The sequence below is a fragment of the Mesocricetus auratus genome, unplaced genomic scaffold (assembly GCF_017639785.1).
Source record: "Mesocricetus auratus isolate SY011 unplaced genomic scaffold, BCM_Maur_2.0 Super-Scaffold_100047, whole genome shotgun sequence".
NCBI classification, from domain to species: Eukaryota; Metazoa; Chordata; class Mammalia; order Rodentia; family Cricetidae; genus Mesocricetus; species Mesocricetus auratus.
This window is the reverse complement of record NW_024429224.1, coordinates 7,318,528-7,340,659: the sequence shown is the minus strand read 5'-3', so window position 1 is coordinate 7,340,659 and position 22,132 is coordinate 7,318,528. Positions and strand designations below refer to the sequence as shown.

The 22,132-nt window shown below is 51.7% G+C and overlaps 1 protein-coding gene across 2 annotated transcripts in view; it reads right to left on the bottom strand.

Moving 5' to 3' along the window:
* Positions 1 to 22,132, bottom strand: part of Stxbp1 (syntaxin binding protein 1) — a 58,008-nt gene that overhangs the window by 8,714 nt on the left and 27,162 nt on the right. For both annotated transcript variants that reach the window (XM_040735627.1, XM_040735628.1), the window contains exons 6-18: positions 21,308 to 21,411; positions 18,907 to 19,055; positions 17,528 to 17,612; positions 16,445 to 16,575; positions 14,078 to 14,185; positions 12,863 to 12,923; positions 11,377 to 11,442; positions 10,685 to 10,765; positions 7,866 to 8,004; positions 7,096 to 7,205; positions 5,580 to 5,681; positions 2,378 to 2,463; positions 839 to 993 (exon numbers count right to left, since the gene is read on the bottom strand). In XM_040735627.1, coding sequence (XP_040591561.1) covers positions 839 to 993; positions 2,378 to 2,463; positions 5,580 to 5,681; positions 7,096 to 7,205; positions 7,866 to 8,004; positions 10,685 to 10,765; positions 11,377 to 11,442; positions 12,863 to 12,923; positions 14,078 to 14,185; positions 16,445 to 16,575; positions 17,528 to 17,612; positions 18,907 to 19,055; positions 21,308 to 21,411 — 1,377 coding nt within the window. The remainder of the gene's footprint in view (positions 1 to 838; positions 994 to 2,377; positions 2,464 to 5,579; positions 5,682 to 7,095; positions 7,206 to 7,865; positions 8,005 to 10,684; positions 10,766 to 11,376; positions 11,443 to 12,862; positions 12,924 to 14,077; positions 14,186 to 16,444; positions 16,576 to 17,527; positions 17,613 to 18,906; positions 19,056 to 21,307; positions 21,412 to 22,132) is intronic.

Below are 22,132 nucleotides of genomic sequence, written 5' to 3'. Positions count from 1 at the left end.
TCAAGAGGCCCCGGGGGGCTCGCTTTCCACAGGGTGCCCAGCACACTCCTAGGACACAATCTCAGGCCTTGTGCTTTATCCAGCGTGTGTTCCCACAGAGGGTGAGCCTAAACAGGGCAGTGTCTGTGCCAGCCTTCTGAGAGCTGGTGGCACATAAACTCTGTTTAGGGCCAAAAGGAAGGCATCTGGGAGAGCCCAGACTTCTCTCCCTCAATTGTCTGCAGATGACCCTGGGGCAGAAGCAGGAAGGCCCCCCTTCTACAGTAGAGCAGCTTCTACCAGCTGCGTCTGGGCTTCTGGAAGGGAACAAGAAACACAGAGTGTGGCAGGCCAGAAGGTGGTGGGGACTGGCTAGGGACTCCTTATGACCCAGACACCAGGCCGGTGGACTCCAGCAGTATCTGTGACATGCCATCTAATGCCCTCCAACACAGCGGCAGGGAGGACGGTAATGATGGCCCTACCAGCAAGTGTGGTCCAAGGCCTGATGCCCAGAAGTGCGCAGCTACCCCTCAGCCCTGTTCCAGGCTGCAAGGAGGTGCTACGAACTGTTCTGCTGGGTGACAGTATGGCTTGGGAGACAGCCACTCTTGCTCCAGGTGACACCACTTAGTGTCAGTGTACGGATTTGAGGCTCTTTCCATCCCAAGACGCTGTCGCTCAGCAAGAGACGCATTAGGGCAGAGATCCCTAGCTTTTGCCATTCACATACTGTTACGCATGGCTACGTTTTGCTGGGGTGAGGGAGGGAGGACCCAAGACAGGATGCAACAGGAAGCGTGGAATGGAGTGACAGAGCGATGAGCAGCAGCTCCTGCAGAACGCATGCCCTGCTCACCTATCAGCACTTCCCACTTGCCGTTGGCCTGGGTCACTTCGTAAGCGCAGCGCATCTCATTCAGGCTCACACCTCCAAGGATGAAGATGATGAGGCGGGGCCCGCTTCGGTATTCCCCGGGGGCTTTGTTCTTGTGCCAGTGTCCATAGCGGGCGCTGAGGGAGAGAGAGCAGTTACAGGTGTCAGTGCTGGCGAGCTGAACTGGACTGCAGGTACCTGAGCGGCTTTGCCTGGATGGCTCTCACCCAGATGTCTGCTTCAGTTCAGGCCTGGTCCTGAGCTTGCCCGGGACTCTGCAGCACTATGTGGTATGGAGAGGCAGCACCAGGCTGGCACACTGATCACAGGCAAACGTGCCACAGAGGCCTCATGTGGGCCAGGCTTCCTGGTACTGTATGCCCAGGGAAAGAGAACGCTTGCCCTCTACAAAGTCAGAATCTAGGGAACTGCTGAATGCCATGGGACAAGACGGGATCACAGAGCACTGCTCAGGCTCTACTGGGGAGGTAAAAGCAGCGAGCCTGAGGAGCGTGGGCTTCCTCAGTAGAGGCCTGGACTCTGACACAGGAGACGGGCTGTCCAGGCTGAGAAGACTGGAAACATTAGAAGGGGGAAGCAAGTCCCCTGTGGACAGCAGAATGCTCCACCCTGCTTCCTCACTCACGACAGGAAGAAGGGGGTGCTGTTGGTGTCTTCTGTGTACAGTCTGCCTAGCAAGGGCAGCACTTGGGAGACTGGCCTTTTCACCTTTACTGCCATCAGGAGATGCTAATGCCACAGGAGACACTGCAGACTTCTGACCCAGGCCCAGGCGGAGGCCAAGGGTGAAAACAGAAAGAAGAAAAGCAAGAGACAAACCAGAGAAAAGAGATGGGCGCACGCCTTTAATCCCAGCCTCCCAAGGCAGAGGTAGGTCAATCTCTGTGAGTTCAAAGCCAGCTTGGTCTACAGAGTGAGTTCCAGGACAACCAGGGCTACACAGTGAGACCAAACAACAAAACAAGCAAACAAAACAAATAAACAAAAACAACAATGCGAAAAACCCAAACAAAGCAAGGGGTGAGGGAGTGTCAACCCTGGGGACACATCTGATGGTCCTCTGCAGCACTGGCCACTCTCCAGGCTCCAGGCTCAGGCCCCAGTTCTGGGAACCACTGCCTAACGCTTGTCAGCTGTTTCCACGCTAGGCTTCATGAGTAGACCTGCTGCGGACACTGGGGTTCCGTGAGTAAACAGGAGCTTAGGCATGGTCAAAGGGGAGCGCTAACGAAGACCTACAGGTTAAAGGGGCTGTGTAGCTTCTCTGGCTGCAGACAACGTGTGTGTGGATGGGGTACATGCAGCAGGCCTGGCATGCCCAGGGATGAGCAAGGAGGCCGAGGCTGAGGAAGATGGGTGCATGGAGGAAGGGCTGGGGGCCCAAGGGAGGACTGTGAGCCTGGGCCTGCTGTACCCTGCCCATGATGGGTGGTGTGGGAGGGTTGGGATGGCGCATGCCATTCACAGCCAGGTCTCACAGACTCACAGACATTTACACACCTGACAGCGGTGGTGCTAAAGGAGGCAGAGGAGCGGGTGGAGATATACGGGTAGTGCTTTGTGTCCAGTTTGTCCTCAATGGTGTCCTAGAGAGGAGAAGACAGAGGTCACCATCTGTTTAGAGAGGCCGACAGGAGCTAAAGCAAGAGCTGGGGGGACAAAGGCAGGTGTGACCGCAGCTGCAGCAGCCTCTCCTCTCCCCTGCAGTGACCACAGCTGCAGCCCTCTCCCCTGCAGTGACCACAGCTGCAGCAGCCTCTCCCCTGCAGTGACCGCAACTGCAGCAGGCCTCCTCTCCCCTGCAGTGACCACAGCTGCAGCAGCCTCTCCCCTACATTGACCGCAGCTGCAGCAGCCTCTCCCCTGCAGTGACCACGGCTGCAGCAGCCTCTCCCCTGCAGTGACCACGGCTGCAGCAGCCTCTCCCCTGCAGTGACCGCAACTGCAGCAGGCCTCCTCTCCCCTGCAGTGACCACAGCTGCAGCAGCCTCTCCCCTGCAGTGATCGCAGCTGCAGTAGTGTCTCCCCTGCAGTGACCATGGCTGCAGCCCTCCTCTCCCCTGCAGACCAGGGCAGTGACACTCGTTCCTTAGCTGTTGACTGCCTGGCCCTGCGGGTTACCCTCACTGTCGACTTACAAAGCACCCATTTCCCCTCACCTCTGCAATGCACTCCATTGTATGTCGCTGAGGTTAAACACCTTATACTCTGTCCACTGAGTTCCTGACATATGCTGTCAGCCTGGTGACAAGTGGGTCTGGGGACCCTGCGGTTTATTGAGGAGCCAATTGTCTGGTGGGTGGATTCCAGCTACCTCCTGCCACTTAGAACCACTCTCCTCTTAGGAGTAGCATGAGAAGCTTACACGGGTCTCCTTGGAGAGCAGGGAGGAGGGGCAGAGAAGCAGGGGGGAAGGAGCAATGCAGCAGAGGGCGCTTCCTCAGCCCCAATACCACAGACAGGCAATTGGTTCCTGGGTGTTTCATCGCCTCCTCTCCCTTTGGTTTGTAGGTTTTAAAGATAGGAGCCTGACTCACCCTACATGAATACACCCCTAGTGTACAAATCCTGAACTAACTCGGGGATGCGAGGCGAGGCCCATTCTCTGGACTTCATGTTGTTTGCCTATCAAGTGCGGTTGAGCAGACTGTCGCCTCCAACCTTGAAGACCCACTGGTGTAGGATTCTGCAGGGCTCCCGCTGCGACGGTGAGGGCCAGGAGTCACACCACAGAGCTGCTGCACAGCCCTCTGCCTTGCATCCCGTGTAAGGCAAACAAACAAACAAAAAAAAAACCAAGGTGCCACAGCTTACTGCGTGCGAGGCGCTGTACAATGGACACAGGGCACCAAGTGACAGAATCATCCTAGTAGAAGATGACCCGGGCGAGACAGGCGGCAGTGGTGCGCACCGCTAGTCCCGGCACTTGAGAGGCAGTTTGAACCAGTCTGGTCTACAGAGTGAGTGCCAGAACTGCCAGAACTTCACACGGAAACCCTGTCTCAAAAAACAAAACAAGGAAGGAAGGAAGGGAGGAAGGGAGGAAGGAAGGAAGGAAGGAAGGAAGGAAGGAAGGGAGGAAGGGAGGAAGGAAAGAAGGAAGGGAGGGAGGAAGGGAGGAAGGAAGGAAAGGAAGGAAGGAAAGAAGGGAGGGAGGAAGGAAGGAAGGAAAGGAAGGAAGAAAAGAAGGAAGGGAGGAAGGGAGGAAGGGAGGAAGGAAGGAAGGAAGGAAGGAAGGAAGGGAGGAAGGAAAGAAGGAAGGGAGGAAGGAAGGGAGGAAGGAAGGAAGGCCTCAGGGGACGTAACTCAGTTGGTAGAGTACTTGTCTAGCATGTTGGAGCCCTGGGTTATCCCCAGCAGGGCATGAACTGGACATAGTGGTGTGTGCCTTTAATCCTACACTTTGGGGACAGAGCAGGAAGATCAGAAGTTCAAGGTCATCCCTTGGCTACATCATAAGCTCAAGGCCAGTTTGGGCTTGAGATCCAATCTCAAAAATAAAAGATGGCCTCAAACTGGGCAGCAAGGATATATGTAAATATCATTGCTGACCAGAGTTGGGGATTCAGAATACAACAGGCTCTGAGGTGCCAGATGGTCAGACATGTGAGATGCCAGAGAGGCAATGTGAGACTCGCAGAGATGGAGGGAAGCAGGACTTGGGAAGTGGTGATAAGGACAGGATATGCCAAGGGGCCAATTTGATCACAGAGCCCGGGGCTGCCTGCTGGCACGGGGAGAGCTCAGGAGTGCAGCAGGGAGGGGGGAAGGGGGCATGCTGCGGCCTCCTGTTGAGGCTTCCCACAGCTGCCTGAGGTGAGGTACAAGGACCATGTCCCCTCGTAGAGTGTGCATGCTCCTCATGAGAACTTGGCCTGCTGACATGAGCCTGGCTCTTCTGAGAACTGCACCAGAGGCACTTGACCGCATGGGACTATGCCTGAGACTGAGCTGTGGGCAATGGGTCTCGAGGTCTCCATGTGTCACAGTTTTACTTGACAGGGGAGGAGGGAACCTTCATGGAGAAATGCTTCCCTAAGATCAGATTGTAGGCAAGCCGTCAGGATACCGGAGGGGACAGATTACTGTAGGTGGTGCCACCTCTGGGCTGATATTCCTGGGTGCTGTAAAACACAGTGCGCTGAACTAGCCATGAGACTCAAGCAGGACACCTCCATGGCTCCTGCATCGCCTCCAGGTTCCTGCCCTGTTTGAGCTCCTGTCCTGAACGCCTTGGTGATGAGCTTCGAGGAAGCATAAGCACAGCAAACCTCTTCCTTGCCAAGTTACCTTTGGTCATGGTGTTTCCTTTTTATTGTTTGTTTTTTGAGACAGGGTTTCTCTATGTTACAGCTTTGGCTATCCTGGAACTCACTCTGTAGACCAGGCTGGCCTCGAACTCACAGAGATCCATCTGCCTCTGCCTCCCGAGTGCCGGGATTAAAGGCGTGCGCCACCGCTGCCCAGCAGTCATGGTGTTTCACCACAGCAATAGTAACCCAGGCTAAGATACAGTCTCACAGTTGTTCATGAGTCTTTAGAGCTAGGTGCTTTGGGAGGACTGACAGAACCCCAGAGGTCTGGGTGCTTATCCCTACAGGAACTAAGCCACAGGGTGTCACTGCCACCTGAGAACAGGGGTGCTGCAGCCTGGACCACCTGAAGAGCAGCCCTGGCTCCTGCTGCCACACCCCAAACTGACCTCCATGATGTCCTTAATGATTGGGGTCCACCGAGAGAGCTGGTAGGTCTGCTCACTGATGCGCTCCTTCCGCTCCGGCTTGCTCCTGCGGCGTAGCGTCGACTGGATGTAAACACATACCAGATCGGGCTCCAGTCAGAACCACCTGGTCTCCATGACCTCTGGAAATTCTCTCAGGGTCCCTCTTCAGAATTAGCATTGGCAACAAGTAATAGAGGTCAGGTTCTGCCCAGTGTAGCCCCCAAAATGTACCTCTTTAAGAAACTCTGAAAACAAGAGCGACTTGGGAAGTCATGGTTCCATTTTGTTGTTGTTGTCCTGGAACTCACTCTGTAGACCAGATTGGCCTTGAACTCACAGAGATCCTCCTGCCTCTCAAGTGCTAGGATTGAAGGCCACCACCGCCCAGCTTGATGCATGTTCTTTAGTTGTGAACAATGGCACCTGCCCTGGGGGCTGTGGTGGTTTGAATCAGAACGGTCCCCAAACGTTCATATATTTAAACACTTAGCTACCAGGGGGCGTCTCTATTTGAAAGGATTAGAAGGATTAAGAGTCATGGCCTTGTTGGAGGAAGTGTGTGTGTCACTGGGGGTGGGCTTTGAGGTTTCAAAAGTCCATGCCAGACCCTCTACTTAGCCTATGCATCAGCTACTTTTCAGAACTAGGCATGCTCACTGCCCTGGCCCCTGCTATGGTGGTAATGGACTAAAATCTCTGACATTGTAAGCAGGCCCTTACTTAAATGCTTTCTTTTATGAGTTATGACTAAAGCAATTAAAAAAAAATCCACACTGGCAATGATGACTCACACCTGTAATCCCAGCATTTGGGAGGCAGAGGCAGGAGGATCTCTGTGAGTTTGAGGCCAGACTGGTCTACAGAGTGAGTTCCAGGACAGCCAGGACTGTTTCGCAGAGAAACCTGGTCTCAGAACAACAATAAAAAAGACAGCACATGCTGCCGGCTGCAGGTCAGGTCAGTAGAACCCAGTCCCTCCTGAAGATCCCAGCTGGCTTTGCTCCATGGGCTGTCTGCCTCTAGGGGAAGCACACAGTGGGGCTCCTCCACGTGGGGGTCAAGGCACTGTCTGAATCTGCCCACTCTCTCAGAGCACACTGTGTAGCCCTGACCTTCTGAATTCTCTGCCAAACGCACAGAGCAAGTAATGTGGTGGTGCCGCCCTTTCGGGGGCGGGGAGACGCTAAGTCTTCAGTGTCCAAAGGCAAGGTCATACGAGCTGTGACAGGGACACTGGGGTGGCCCGTGTCGGATCAGTTCAGACACCACGTGACTCCTGGGTCCGTGTCTCGTTCCTGACTCTGACTTCTGCTTCTGTCCTCTCTGCCCTCACCTCTGATTCTGTCTCTCCTCTCCTCTTTTCCTTCCCCCTCCCTCCCTCCCTCCGTCCCTCCGTCCCTCCCTCTCCCCGTCCCCTGGTCCTGAGAGCGGTACACGGCCACATCACAGGGGGCTGTCAATCACGGATGTCTCCCTGCCTCTAGCAGGCCCTTACGTCTGTGACGATGGGCACACCAAGGTGAGCCATGTTGGTGATGATCTCGCTGTCCTCTGGGGGGATCTGGGCGTGCTGGATGAGCTTGTTCAGGTTTTCCTCGGTGATGCCTGGGAAACAAGGCTGGCTCACCACACCTAACCTTGCCGTCCCCACCCTTACAATCAGAGCCAAAGGCTTCCCCTCTCCTCAGAGTTCTCGGCATTGCTGTCAGCCACATTCAAGGTGGGGTCAAAACAACCTGCTACCCTACTCTAGCCCCCGCGGTGTCACGGCGACTACCCCTCCCGTCTGTTTCCACCCCCAGGGCTCCCAGTCCTTTCTATCTTACCCTGCATCCAAGCAGTGCTAGACAAAGGTCTCATTACCCATTTTTTGTACAATGACGTGGGTAAAAACAGTGTTTGTTTTAGATAGGGTCTCATGCTAGCCTTAAACTCCTGTAGCTAAGGTTGGCCTTGGACTCTTGATACCCCTGCCTCTTCCTCCCAAAGGATTACAGGCCGAATACCAGCTGTTGAAAGGTCTCAGTTACTAATGAGATGCAACCTGGAAACATCTGGCAGGCTGAGTGCTAGTCAGATGGCTCTCTGTCCGTGTCACCTGCTTCTAATCCACTCAGGCTGTGAGCAGGTTCACCCTGGGGTGCATGACCTGGCCCCACTGCCATTCTGCAGGAGGAGCCCCGGGCCGCCCGTTCTCCCGTTGCAGGGTTGCCTAACTAGCGTCTGCACCGTCCCCTCCCCCCGTCTCTTCCTCCAGGTGCCTACCGTTCTTCAGGAAGATGTAGAGAAGGATGATGCGGATTTTGTCGTAAGTGCTGACGTTGGCATCCAGCAGGATGGGGACAATGGCTCTCATGGGGTCCTTGATTTTCTCCCCCTCAGCATCTGTGCCCATTGCCAGATCCTGTAGAAAACACACCTTGCTGGCAACAGTCTGGGCAGGCGGTGACCCTCAGGAAGTTCATGGTTTGGAAGTGCCTAACTTGGTGGTGTGGTTGGGGTAGGCTGTGTGCAGGGCTCTTCAGCAATGGGCTGACAGATCCCAGGATGGCTACACAGGGAGCCCTGAGATCCTTTCCCAAGGCAGGCATGGTAACTGGTCACACTGGAGTAAGGTGCACTGTTCCCTCCAGGGGAATGCCAGGGAACCTCTACCAGACAGACACACGAGGGGTTTAGGACTCACTTCCCACCCACGAAAACTCTGGTATCTCTGCATGGCCGAATTCTTTCCACCCTGACTTTCCTGGCACAGAAAGGCACACTGAGTTATGAGTTTCACCTCTGGTTTTACTCTTCCTATAGCTTTTCAAAGGGCGAGGAGAGAAGGACTCCCAACTCAGGGAGGACAGAAAGGGCGACAGGAAACAGACGGGAGACTGGACAGGACACAGCCACGGGTGCCGCTCACAGCCAGAGTGTGAGCAGCAGCGCGTTACCCTCAGCCAGCCAAGAGCACCCACGCCCGCCTGTCCTCGCACAGACACGGCATTCTCGGTAGCTAGGATGGTGGCAGGGTCCCTTTCTCTCAAGCCCTCAGGAGTTTACACAAATGGTGGCCTGACACACAGGCATGGTCTGAGGAAGGCAGGACTCCTCTCCCTGACCTCTCAACCGCTGTAGAAGGTGTGCTCAGCATGAATAAACTAGCACCCACCCAGGCTTTGTTTGTGTAGTCATTTAAATAACTAATTTTTAAATAAATTTATTTAAATTCATTTTATGTGTAAAGATGTCAGATCTCACTGGTACTGGAGTTACATGTGGAGTTAGGTAAGCTGCCATGTGGGTGCTGAGAACTGAACCCTGGTTTTCTATAAGAGCAGTCAGTGCTCCTAACTGCTGAGCCATTTCTCCAGCCTTAATTAATTAATTTTTAAACATAGGGTCTCATCACGTAACTCTGGCTGGCTTGAGACACACACACACACACACACACACACACACACACACACAGCCCAGGCTGGCCTTGAACTCAGAGATCCTCCTGCCTTTCCCTCCTGAATACTAGGATTAAAGGTGTGAGTCACCACATCCAGCCTCATTTAAAAAAATACACACCCACACACACATTTATCATGTTAGTGCCATGATACACGTTAGAGGTTAGAAGACAACTTGTGAAGCTGGCTCTCCTTCCATCATGTAGGTCCCAGGGATTTGAACTCAGGTTGTCAGGCTTGGCAGCAAGCACCTTTATCTGCTGAGCCATTCTGCCAGCCCTAGAGCACACTCTCTAAGCTCAATGAAATGCAACTTATTCTTTTTGTTTTGTTTTCAGAGACAGGGTGTCTCATTATATAGCCCTGGCTGTCCTAGAATGTATGTAGACCAGGCTGGCCTCAAGCCCACAGAGATCCACCTGCCTCTGCCTCCTGAGTGCTGGGATTACAGGTGTGTACCACCACAACCAGCTTAATAGTTAATATTTTTAAGTACTTTTAAAAAGAGTGTGCTTGGGGCGGGGTTTCAAGACAGGGTTTCTCTGTGTAGCCCTGGCATGTTCTTGCCTCTTACTGACTAGATAGAACTTGCTTTCTGGACTGGACGGCTGGGCTCTCGGGGAGAACACCTAAGAAATGGGTGCACTTTCGGAGGGGAGGGCTGTCTCCCTTCCAACCCGGGCAACACTACTGCACAGAGCGTGCAAACCTCACTGAGCCTCTCACAGCAAGCCAAGGGTGAAGATCTCAACTCCACACTGAGTGTGCACTGATGTTTTTCTGTAAAACGAGGCTCAGCTCCTCGACTTTGGTGGGGATGGGGTGCGTGTGGTGTGATGGGAGTCTCACAAAGCTGTCCAGGCTGCCCTGAAATCTGTGGTCCTCCCGGCTCAGGTTCCTGGGCAACTGCAGTTACAGGCCTGTGCCACCAAGCCTGGCACTTCAGAGCGGTCAGTGTCCTCTTTCCTCCTTAGAAGCTGGCACAGGGGCAGGAAAATGGCTCAGAGTTCAAGGCTGCTAGGTCTAGGCGAGGCCCTGAGTCTGAGTTGAGACTGCTGACCAAGGGGGTTGAAATCAGTGACAACGCAGCTGCCACACAGCGTAGGTTTGCCTGCTTCTGGTTTTGGTACTCCCCACAAGGTGAGAATGATGTTTGTGCTGAGTTAGGCACAAGGGAAAAGGAAGCAGAGGGTACCAGACACACCAGCCACAGCAAAAGTCAGTCTAAACTCAGCGCCTGGGTCTGCGGTTAGCAAGGCTTCGGGGAGGATTTGTGCCCGTGCTGCGGGCACCCTGGGCTCCAACGCCGGTCTGTCATAGTGGGACCAGAACACATGAAGACAAGAGCACCAACCGAACCGTCCAGGATGACAACTCCTGCCATTCCAGGAAAAACAGAGCCTCTGGAAAGAGCCAGGCATGCAAATTCCAAATAATACAGCACTCCAGATCCATCTAGGCCCTACCCGCCGGAGCAGAGCCAAACTGGCTCCACAGCTGGGACAGCCGGGGTCATAGGTTCTCCCTTCTCTAGATCCTAGGATTCTGCAAGATGTTGGAGGTCAAAGGTTAAAATTCAGTGGGGGTGAATAGGCAGAGCAGGAGTTCTGCCATGCAGAAAGGAAAGGAAGCTAGCCCTACCTGCTCCACGCGGCAGAGTTTGTCTACGGTGCCTTGGTAATGCTTCATACAGTCTTCAGCAAGGTGCAGGTGAGTCGAATACTAGGAAAAGCACAAGACCCAGTAAAGCCAAAGCCACTGAGTGACGGAACACCGAGTGAACGTTCTCATGAGGACGTCAATGCCAGTGGCAGCAAAAGACAATGTATTACTGGGAGAGTGGAGTTAAACCACAGCCCACAGGAGGGGAAGGAGAAGTCTTTTAGGCGGGTGGAGTGCCATGAGGCCCAACTCTCTCTAGAAGCAATTCCTGAGCACGGGATGGGTGTAGCATCTGGTAAACACCTTGCAGGTAAGTGATATCATTTCACCTTTACCATCAGGACACAGAAGCCCTGATGCCTTCCTCGCCCTCTCTCTGATGGGCCACTCTGAGGAAGGCCAGAGCTGTGTGCGGGCAGCCAGCACTGGCAAAGGCCTGCGTGGCGAGGAGCTGAGGCCCCCAGTCAACATCAAGGGAGGAAAAGAAAGGAGAAAGATGGAGAAAAAGGAAGAAAGTAATAGGAAATAGGGTTTCAGCCTCCCTTTCCTCCTTTTCCTAATAAGAACTGAATCTAAAATCCGCAGCTTTCTGTGACCCGCGGGGCAGCAGGGTGTGAGAGGTTCTGCAGCTCAGCCCTCCGAGTCAGACAGTCTGGGTGGGGTCTCCGCACCTTGCTGAGCTCCTTCTGGTACTGGGGCATTTTCTTCAGCATCTGGGACAGGTCCCGCATGGTGGTCTATGAGGAGGGAAACACGGTGTCACGAGACCTAACGAAGCCTTGTGAAACTGGAGGGCACGTGACAGGACAGCAGCCACCTCAGACTTCACAAGTGTCCACTCATGCACTCAAACCTATTGATCCACAGCAGTCACCAGGTAGAGAACTAAACCCTGATTTCTAGCTATACAATTTTAAGATTATACATATTTTATTTATTTATTTATTTATTATGCATACAGTAAGTATTCTGCCTGCATGTATGTCTGCAGGCCAGAAGAGGACACCAGATCTCATTATAGATGGTCGTGAGCCACCATGTGGTTGCTGGGAATTGAACTCAGGACCTTTGGAAGAGCAGTCAGTGCTCTTAACCTCTGAGCCATCTCTCCAGGCCTACATATTTTATTTTTATTACATATACTTAAAAGTCAGTGGAGGCCAGAAGAAGGCATCGGAGTTACAGGCAGCTATGAGCTGATGTGCGTTCTGGGCCTGAACTTGGGCCTTCTGCAAGAGCAGCAAGTGCTCGAAATCACTGAGCCATCTCTCTACGGTTTAAGTTATACTCTAATTAATTAGTGTGTATGCAGGTACACATGCACGAGGGCCACAGCACACTCAGAGACGACGCGAGGACAGTTTGCAGGAGCCAGTGCTCTCCTTCTGACATGTGGGTTCCAGGAACTGAACTCAGGCGGCCAGGCTTGGCAGCAAGCGCCTCTTCCTGCCGAACCATCTTGGCTGGGATTAAAGATAAGCACCACTACATCTGGCTGGGCATGACGTTTCTAACGAGTGAAAAGAGGCCAGAGCCAAGGGTGACCTCAGTCCACCACAGGCTAAAACACTCGTAATTCTTCCAGCTTAAGATCAGTTATGCTCCTGAGTGGTAAATCTTAACCCTGCAGCTATGAGAAAGCAGCTGGCCACAGACACAGAAGACAAGGGCTCTTTCAGAGAGACAGGGTCGTCTGCCATGTTGGGGATCAAGCCCAAGGTCTATGCTACTAAAAAAGCGCTCTATCACCCAGCCACGCCCCCAGATCCCAGATCTCAGCATGCTTTTCAGATATGAATCTTTTTTTTAAAGATTTATTTATTTACTGTGTATACAGTGTTCTGCTTGCATATATCCCTGCACACCAGAAGAGGGCACCAGATCTCATTACAGATGGCTGTGAGCCACCATGTGGTTGCTGGGAATTGAACTCAGGACCTCTGGAAGAGCAACCAGTGCTCTTAACCTCTGAGTCATCTCTCCAGCCCCCAGATATGAATCTTAAATGCAAAAATAAAGCACATATTTAGTGAGGGAGAAATATGGCCCTGTCTATTCCCTAGAGGGACACAGAGAAGGCAGGGACTGACCCTCAGGGTGTCTGGGCACTGGCATGAATTATTGACCCCCAGGACTTCTGGACATCAGCGGGCTTACCTTCTCTCCAGTATTCATCCTCTTGCTAGAGGAAAAGTCCTTCAGAGACCGGGTGACCTCCCTGCAAAATGGGGGAAGGCAGGCAGTCACACTCAACACGGTGCCCAGGGCTCTCTGCAGAGACCGCTGAGGCCGCATGCAGTCCTTCTTGGGACAGGTGGCAATTGTCTTCCCACTGAGGTGTGCATTTAGAGTGAAGGACACATGCCGCTCTCATTCACTGACCCTCTACACCACTGGGCTCCAGAGCAGGGTGTGTCAGACAGCTCAAGGGACAAAAGGGACAGTACTGGGCGTCCACTTGTGTTTCTTTTCCAAATGCATACAAGAAGAAAGACTCATGTTTGGAAAATACAAATCTATGCAGTATATGACTCATTCATAAACACATTTAATGGCAAGAAATGGGGGTCAGGATTTCCTCCCCACTATTGGGCATGGTGGCACACCCCTTTAATCCCAGCAGAGGTAGCTCCAAGGATCTCTGAGTTAGAGGCCAGCCTGGTCTACAGAGTGAGTTCCAGGACAGCCAGGGCTACACAGAGTAACCCTGTCTTGAAAAACAACAAGAAAAAAAATCACCCACCACTAAACAACGGTTTTGTGGAGCTGGGGGTAGAACCCAGGGCCTTGTCAATGGTAGGAAAAGTCCCCCTCTGAGCTGCACCCCAGCCCATGTAAGGATAAGTATTTCTTAAGGCTGAGGGATCAAAGTTTCGACAAACTTCCCTAAACAGAACTGTGGAAGGGTGCAAAGCTTTCCCACTTTTCCTCGTGAATTTCATGAGGATACCCCAAGTGGAGAAGACAGAGTGTCTCTTTCTAAAAAAGGGGAGCTGCCGTCTCTGTCTTCTGTCCGTGTTTACACACAGGAAACATCATGCAGCCCTTTCACCACGGGCATCTCAGTTGGAGGACATAAACTCTCCCCTGAGGAGCCAGTGAGGCCTGCTTGGCAGCTCATGGAGTCAATGTGCAAAGTGGGATGGGCTAGCACCCCTCTGAGAGTGCCACCCAGGCTCCCAAGAGTCCTCAGAGCAAGTGTCCTGAGCGGTGGGCTTTCTAGGTTGGTGAAGTTGGAGAAGCACACACTCAATGAACAGAATCTGTCAGTTTCAGCAGCATGCTAGCAACTTTGCCAAGTGGCTGGGTGTGGATGGTGACTCCCAGGCCAGGGTTAAGGGCCCACCGTGGGGAAGGTCATCGGGTTCTTACTGGGACACCTCTGCAATGTGCTTGTGACGCAGCGTAATCCACAGGTCATCGTCCTCGTCCAGAAGCACCTCCTTCACCCGCGCCTCTCCAATGCCACTGGTCTCATATCTGCAGGAGAGAGGGCCTGGGTGGCCTGGGTCCCCACGGTGCCTCCTGGGCCCCCTCTGCATGCTCTACTGGTTTTATGAAACATGATTCCATGGATCCCAGGCCAGCTTCAGAATCCTTTAGCAGCTAAGACAGGCCTTGACCTCTTGATCCTCCTGCCTGCACCTCCCAAGTGCTGGGGTCACAGGTGTGCACCCCCACACCCAGTCACCGCCTTTGGTTCCTAAGGATAACACCTGTGTCCTCAGCTGCCAGCTGATCCTGGGCGTGGCTCATTAACACCACTGACCACCTGACAGGCTGGCCAGGTCATCTGTGACAGCACCAAGTGGGCACTTCCCTGGGCAAGGAGAAAGGGCTCTGTTCAAAACCAACAACTTGGGAGCTCTGCTCTAACTCCTCCGAGCTGTCTGGGAAGAGGTGTGGGGCCTGTGGCAGTTGTATGTGAATCTAGAGTTACACAGAATAGAAAGACTACACGTCTGTCTGCCCCTCTCTGGGAACGGGGAGGGATACAACTGTGTGTGTACAGTTGCCTAACAGGTTTCCAGCGGCTTCTGCGATAGGTCCTCAGCATGTTATTACACACGGAGTCATGAATGGGCAGAGGAGGCAAGGATCCCAGGGGCCAAAAGGGAGAAGAGCTAAAAGTCACGGATATTTTTAAAATATTCATTTTAAAATTAATTAACTGAGATAAGGTATCTCCATGTAGTCCTGGCTGTCCTGAACTTGCTTATGTAGACCAGGCTGGCCTTGAACTCACAGAGATCCTCCTGCTTCTGTTTCTCAAGTGCTGGGATTAAAGGCGTGCACCACCTAGCAGAACCTTCGTTTTTTTAAAAAGATGTATTTTTTTTGTATGTGTATGAGTGCTTGCCTGTATGTATATATGTATATGTAACCTTCATTTTTTTAAATGTATTTATTTTGTATGTGTACGAGTGCTTGCCTGTATGTATATATGTATATGTACCATGTGTGCCTGACGCTCACAGAAGCCAGAAAAGGGTGTCAGCCCCCTGGAACTGGAATCACAGCCAGCTTTAAGCGTCTGTGTGGTGCTGGGAACTAAGCCCTGTCATCTACAAGAGCAGCACGTGCTCTTAACCACGGAGCAAGCTCTCTAGTCCCAGAATCTTTGTTTTAAGGCCTCTCTTTGTCTTGAGACAGGCTCTCATGCTAAGTGTCCAGATCGGCCTCAAACTCAGGACTTCATGTCTCAGGCTCCTGAGAGCTGAGATTACAGGCAGGTAACATTTTTATAAGGAAGAAGGCAGTTCCACTGCACAGAACATTTAGTTGGAAATCCTGTTGAGGGCCAGGAGGTGGTGGCACACGCCTTTAATCCCAGCACTAGGGAGTCAGAGGCAGGCGGATCTCTGTGAGTTTGAGACCAGTCTGGTCTACAGAGCTACACAGAGAAACCCTGTCTTGAAAAAACAAACAAAAAACTCAAAACACACAAAAAAGAAACCCTGTTGAAATATTTTAGCACAATCATATTTTGTGATCTATAATTAAGAACTTTCCGTTCTGAATAAGAGACACATAGAAACAACCTGCCAACACATCCAAGAAGTTATGAACTGAAGTGATATGAGCTATGAAAAAAAGATCTACCCGTTAGCAAGCACCTAGAAATGCCAAACGGATGGGGGAAACCCATAGAAAACCTTGTAGGCTTATCTAAGAAACTGTATCAATGCACATACTTTCCCTAAGATTAAAAACATTCTTGCCAGGCAGTGGTGGCACACGCCTTTAACCCCAGCACTCAGGAGGCAGAGGCGGGCGGATCTCTGTGAGTTCCAGACCAGCCTGGTCTACAGAGCTAGTTCCAGGACAGCCTCCAAAACAATACAGAGAAACCTGCTTTGAACCCCCTCCAAAATTCTTTTTTCTGCTTGGAGAAATGGTTCAATGGATAAAGAGCTTGCCACAAAAGTGTGAGGACAAAAGTTCAGATGCAGAAACAGGGGGTTCCTGGAATAAACTAGCAGGATAGACTAGCTGAAATTGGCAAGCTCTAGGTTCAGTGAAAGATCTTCCCCTAGTAAGATAGAAAGCAATAAAATATGACAGACACCATTAATTATGGGCCTGTCCTTGCACCCCCCCACACAAACATGCATATCATACATGACATGCATACACACTATACACACACATACAAAAATAGCAAAGTAAAACTACAAACTACAAACAAAGGAATTCCAGTCAGCTGCAGAGCCCGTCACTGAGGACCTTCCTACTCACTTGTAAACGTCGTTTTCGATCGGCAGCAGATCATAACTCATAGCCTGAAAAGTCAGCTCATGGAGTACAGGAGAGCTGGGGTCAAAGCCACGATCCAGGATCAGGAGCTGGGACCGTGCCTTGTCAGGACCCTGGCAAGACACAGGGAGATGCTTCAAGAGCCACACAACCACCCTGAGTCACTCCAACTGGTGGAAGCCCTTAGCTGCAGGCCAGCAGGAACTGAGCTCTGGTGCTGTGCCTGCCGCACCAGCTACTCTAGGTGACAGGCCACAGCCCTGAAGCTACGGCTGGGGCCAAACGGAGCTTATGCAAGAGAGTGAGTGCCAGCTCATTACAAACGGGTGACTGACTGGAGTGCCCGGCACCGAGGGGTTCAGTTACAAATCCACAGCACTAATGGAAGAGTTCTGTGTTTGGGGAATGAGCTAGGGTCTCATACATGCTAAGTAGGCATGCACTCTGCCACTGAGCTGTGCCCTAGCCCCCAGCTCTTTGTCTCAATGGCAGTGTTGGTTATACATATCTATGTATTGTGTTAAAAGTGCAGAGACATGCTGGGCGCTGGTGGCGCACACCTTTAATCGCAGCACTTGGGAGGCAGAGGCAGGCGGATCTCTGTGAGTTCGAGAACAGGCTGGTCTAAAGTGAGTTCCAGGACAGCAGGGCTGTTACACAGAGAAACCCCATCTCAAAGAACCAAAACAAACAAACAAACAAACAAGTACAGATAACCGTGCACACACAGAGTTCATGCAAACACTAGTGAAGCCAGTGAGAGGCTCAGACGGAGGAGACTGTGCCACTGTCTACTTGCTGTCTTTGGCATTTTGCTACTGGGGAGCTCCCTGAACATTCAGGGCTGCCGCTGGGAGTACCGGCAAACAGGATAAGCTGGTCACCCAAGCCATCCTCAACGTTTCTGCACCAGCCTGCCCCAGCAGCAAGGCGCACTTCACGAGAGATCGCTGGGCGGAAAAGCAGCCTCACATATGCTCTGTGAGCTGCACAGCCATGCTGGCTCGAGGGCTGCCCCATCAACAGTTCACTCAGAAGGAGAGCCTTGTCTAAGGGCAGACTTACCTCCCCCATTGTTGGGTCATCAGCTTTGTACGCGTCCAGCTTGTCCTGGATCAGCTGAGCCAGCAAGGCGTTGTCCTTGTACTCCCTAACCAAAGGAGAAAGTCAGCGGGAGAGTCACCTGTGCATCCAAATAACGTGCCAAGTGCCTCCAGGCAGGGTGCCGGGCAGTGTGGGATAGACAGGAGGGGTGGGAACACTGTCTATGCTAGAATTTCACCGTAAGAATGTACCCACGTCTGAGAGGCATGGTAGCACATGCTTACAATCCCAGCACTTGGGAGGCTCAGGAAGGACAGCCACCACAAGGTTAAGGCTAGTCTGAGCTACATAGTAAGACCCTGTCTCAAGAATAAACAGACAGACAAGCCCACTAAATCTTTTTTAAAAATTCAAAGACTGGCCAGGTGGTAGTGGTGCACGCCTTTAAGCCCAGCACTTGGAGGCAGAGGCAGGTGAATCTCCAAATCTGAGAACAGCCTGGTCTACATAATAAGTTCCAGAATGGCAGAGCTTTACAGAGAAACTCTGTCTCAAAACAAAAACAAAAAAACCCAATACATGAATATGTATATTTGTGTATATGTATGGATGCACACATACACACCTCCAAAGACTATGCCTTCCCCACCTCCCTCCTCCCTCCCTTTCTCTGTCTCTGTCTCTGTCTCTCTGTCTCTGTCTCTCTGTCTCTGTCTCTCTCTCGATCTTGAATTAAGGTCTTATGTAGCACAGGCTGGCCTCAAACTTGCTATGTAGCTGGGGTTAATCTTTTTTTTTTTTTCGAGACAGGGTTTCTCTGTATTGTTTTGGAGCCGGTCCTGGAGCTCGCTCTATAGACCAGGCTGGCCTTGAACTCACAGAGATCCGCCTGCCTCTGCCTCCCGAGTTCTGGGATTAAAGGCGTGCACCACCACTGCCTGGCTGAGGGTAATCTTGAACTTATCATCTTTCTGCCTCAGTCACCCAAGTGCTAAAATTACAGATGTGCCCCACCAAGCCTGACTTTGTATTTCACTTTCAAAACCTCTGCAAAGATGATGTTGGTTTGAAAACATTTCAAAGAGTTGAAAACAGGAAACCTGATTGCAGGGGCATTGGGGTTTATATTTTGACTATTGAGTAACTAAATGTACATATGCTCTTTTCTAAAGGATAAAACAATTGAAAGAATATTTTTATTTATATTTATTTATTTATTTATTTATTTATCACTGTGTGATGTGTGAGGGGCATGTATGCAGGCACACATCCACGAGTCTGAAGACAACTTTGTGACACTGGTTCCCTCCTTCCATCTTTTCATAGGTTCCAGGGATTGAACTCAGGTACTTGTGGGACACAAAATACCCCATCCTGAGCAGTCCAGCATGCTGCCTTACCCCCGATACCGCACAGCTGGGTACTCCTTTAGGGTGGCACACAGGGTTGCAATCTGCTCTGCCAGGCGTTCCAGGATAGGATTCTTCATCTGAGCCTTGTGAGGGCTGTAGAAGCTTTGAAAAGAATCGGCAGAGTCCAGGGAATACACCTAGGAATGAAAAGAGCAGGCAGAGCTCAGGCCAAGGTGAACTGCTGGAGCGTCCTTTACCTGGCAGCCTGCTCCATGCTTCTGCTTATCCCAGTGCCTGGCGCTTCCACGATCAGCGACCAGAACATCCCTGCTCCCAGGGAGTGACACATACGGGGAAGACGGACATTAAACACGATGAGAGGTAAACTGTATGAGGTGGAGAAAAGAATAAAGCAGGCAGAGTGCCCTGGACAGCCAGCAGGGGAAGGTGCCTGGACAGCCAGCAGGGGAAGGCGCCTGGACAGCCAGCAGGGGAAGGTGCCTGGACCCAGGGAGACTGTCTGAGAAGACTTTCAAGGAGCTAAGTGTTTACTGCCAGCAGAGGACTTCCCTGAGGAGGGAAAGGTGAGGCAAAGGACCTCAGGATGTGTGCACCTGGGGCATCTGATGAGCAATGTCGGGGGAGGTCACCACAAGGGCTCCTAACCCAGTCTGAGTTTGCCTTTAACAAACAAAGGATGAGCTGGAGATTGTGCCATAACTGTGGGCAAATAAGGGAGCTTTTTATAGGTTTAATAATACCCTGTCTCCAGCAAACTGCTCTAAGTGCTCTCCTCCTCCCCCCCCGCCCCTTTCGGTGAAGGGCTGTGGACGTTAGAATCCGCTTTAAGATGTAGGATTCTCTCAAGTTCTCACTGTGTAGACCCTGGACTTCCTTTTAAAAGTGGTCAGTATTATCATTGTTATTATTACTATTATTGAGCCTGGACCTTACTCTGGAACTCACTTTAGCTCAGCCTGGTCTTGATTTGAGTACTTCTCCTACCTCAGAATCCTAGTGCAGAGATTGTAGGAATGAGACTGTGTTTACCTTAAAAAGTGACTCTTTCTTTCTTTATTTTGAGGACGGGTTTCTCTATGCAGCCCTTGCTGTCCTGGAACTCATTCTATAGACCAGGCTGGCCTCAAACTCACTGAGATCTGCCTACCTCTGCCTACTGAATCCTGGGATTAAAGGGGGGGGGTCACAAAACCTGGTTAAAAAGTGATTTTTTTTTTGGTAAAAAGTGATTTTTAACTCTTGGGGCTGGAGAGATGGCTTGGCGGTTAAGAGTACTGACCGTTCTTCCAGAGGACCTGGGTTCAATTCCCAGCATCCATAGCTGTCTGTAACTCCAGTTCCAGGGGGGCTGACACCCATGACAAAACACCAATGTACTTAAATAAAAATATTTGCTAAAAACCTTACTATTTCTCATGTTTTCTGAAATATAATATGCTGTATGTGCTAAAGCTGAAATCTGTTTAATTCAGTGATGATGGGGTTCCAATGGGAAGGGGGTAAATATACCCAGTTCTCCAGCAGGAGTCAGGCTCAGTCCAAGAAAGAGGCAAGGACCAGCTTTAACTCTTCATGCACTCTCTCTCCTCTCTCCTCTTCCCCCACTCCTCTCTCCCTTCTCTCTCTCCTCTCTCCCCTCTCCCTCTCCTCTCCCCTTCCCCCCATCTCCTCTCTCTCAGGACAGGGTCTCATGTGGCCCTGGCTCACCTCAAACTTGTTATATAACTGAGGATGATCTTGAACTCCAGATCTGCCTCCATCCACCTCCCAAGTGCTGGGAACACAGACCTGTGTCAGCAGGCTCAGTTTATGAGACTCAAGGCTCCATGCACTCTGGGCAAACACTGTACTCCTAGCCCCTCAGCTCTCTAAGGACAGGCTACACTCCAGCTTTAGCAGCTGGTCCATAAAGACCAAATACCAATCCTGGGGCTCGTCCTAAGATACTCAAATATATATCCGCTTTACCTTTGTGACCTAAAAGCGTTGTTGTTTTCCCTCCCCCCCACAGGGAGGACATTGCTGATGGGACCTTCGGGTGAGTGAAATGCTAACAGCTGATGACGGAGGTGACCATCTGTTCTCTCAGCACATGACAGGCTGGGGCTGATGCCAATAAAAACAGACTCCTTTGTGGCAGATGGGCGCTCTGCTCTCTGCCCCTCCTCCCCTTCCCTCTTTTAGGAAGGGCTACTTGGGGTTGTTCAAGGAGTCCGTGAAGACGAGAGGGCAGGGATCAGTGGTGACACATACAAGGAGCACAGTGAGCAATGGAGTCAGCAACGGCAGGTGACTAAGACGACGGTGTTGGGCAGATGCCACAGACTAGTCCCCTTAAATAGACACCCGCACGGAACATCACTTGGCGATTCAGAGTATGACCCCTGCCCTTCCGACCCTGATGGAGTAACAAGGAAACAGACTGCACCTGGGACTCATAGGGCAGAAATGCAATGTTGATTTCCGTCAGCGTCTTGATGACTTTGGCTGCTCGGGATTTCACCAGCTCGTTGAACAGGGCATCTGGACACGCTGCAAGAGCCACAGAAGACAGCGGGGGCATCTGTCCACCTGATGGCTCAGTCAAGAGCCCAGGTGTCACCCTCATTTCACTCAGACTTTAAGAGGGAAGTGCATCCCATCCTCAGGATGAACCCTGAGGCACAGAAGAAATGGGGAACTACCTGCCCATCAGACAGCAGCAGCAGACTGAGATATAAGAGCTGATGCCAAGAACAATAGGAGTCACTAGGAGAGGGCGAGGAAGAGAGCAGTGCGTGTCTGATGTTTTTATGATGGAGAACATCATAAAATAATAATGATAATGACACCAGGGGAACGGAGAGGAGCAGCACGGGAGGCCCCTGGTCAGGAGACCCTGGTGGGCCATGACACCCTCCAAACCAGAGAGAGCTGAGGGGCAGGGGCGTCTTGCTGGCTGACAGTCCCCAGTGCTGTCTCCTGCTTCTTGTGGCATCTCAAGGTTACATTCCTTGCTGCTCCCTTGCTGTGTTCTCAGGGTGGCCTGTGGGGTTATCCTGAGGGAGGCGATCTGGTGAAGTCTGCCACTCTAACCTTTGAGGCTGCTCGACTCCTGACAGCTTATCCACACACAAACCTGCACAAAATCAGAAAGCTAACTCTGGGGCAACACTTTGGAACACATGGTCTGAAGACCTGACAGAACAGCCCACAGGCTACAGGGAAGTCAGAATGGCTTCTCAGCAGAAGTCCTTTGTTCCCAGAGGAGCGT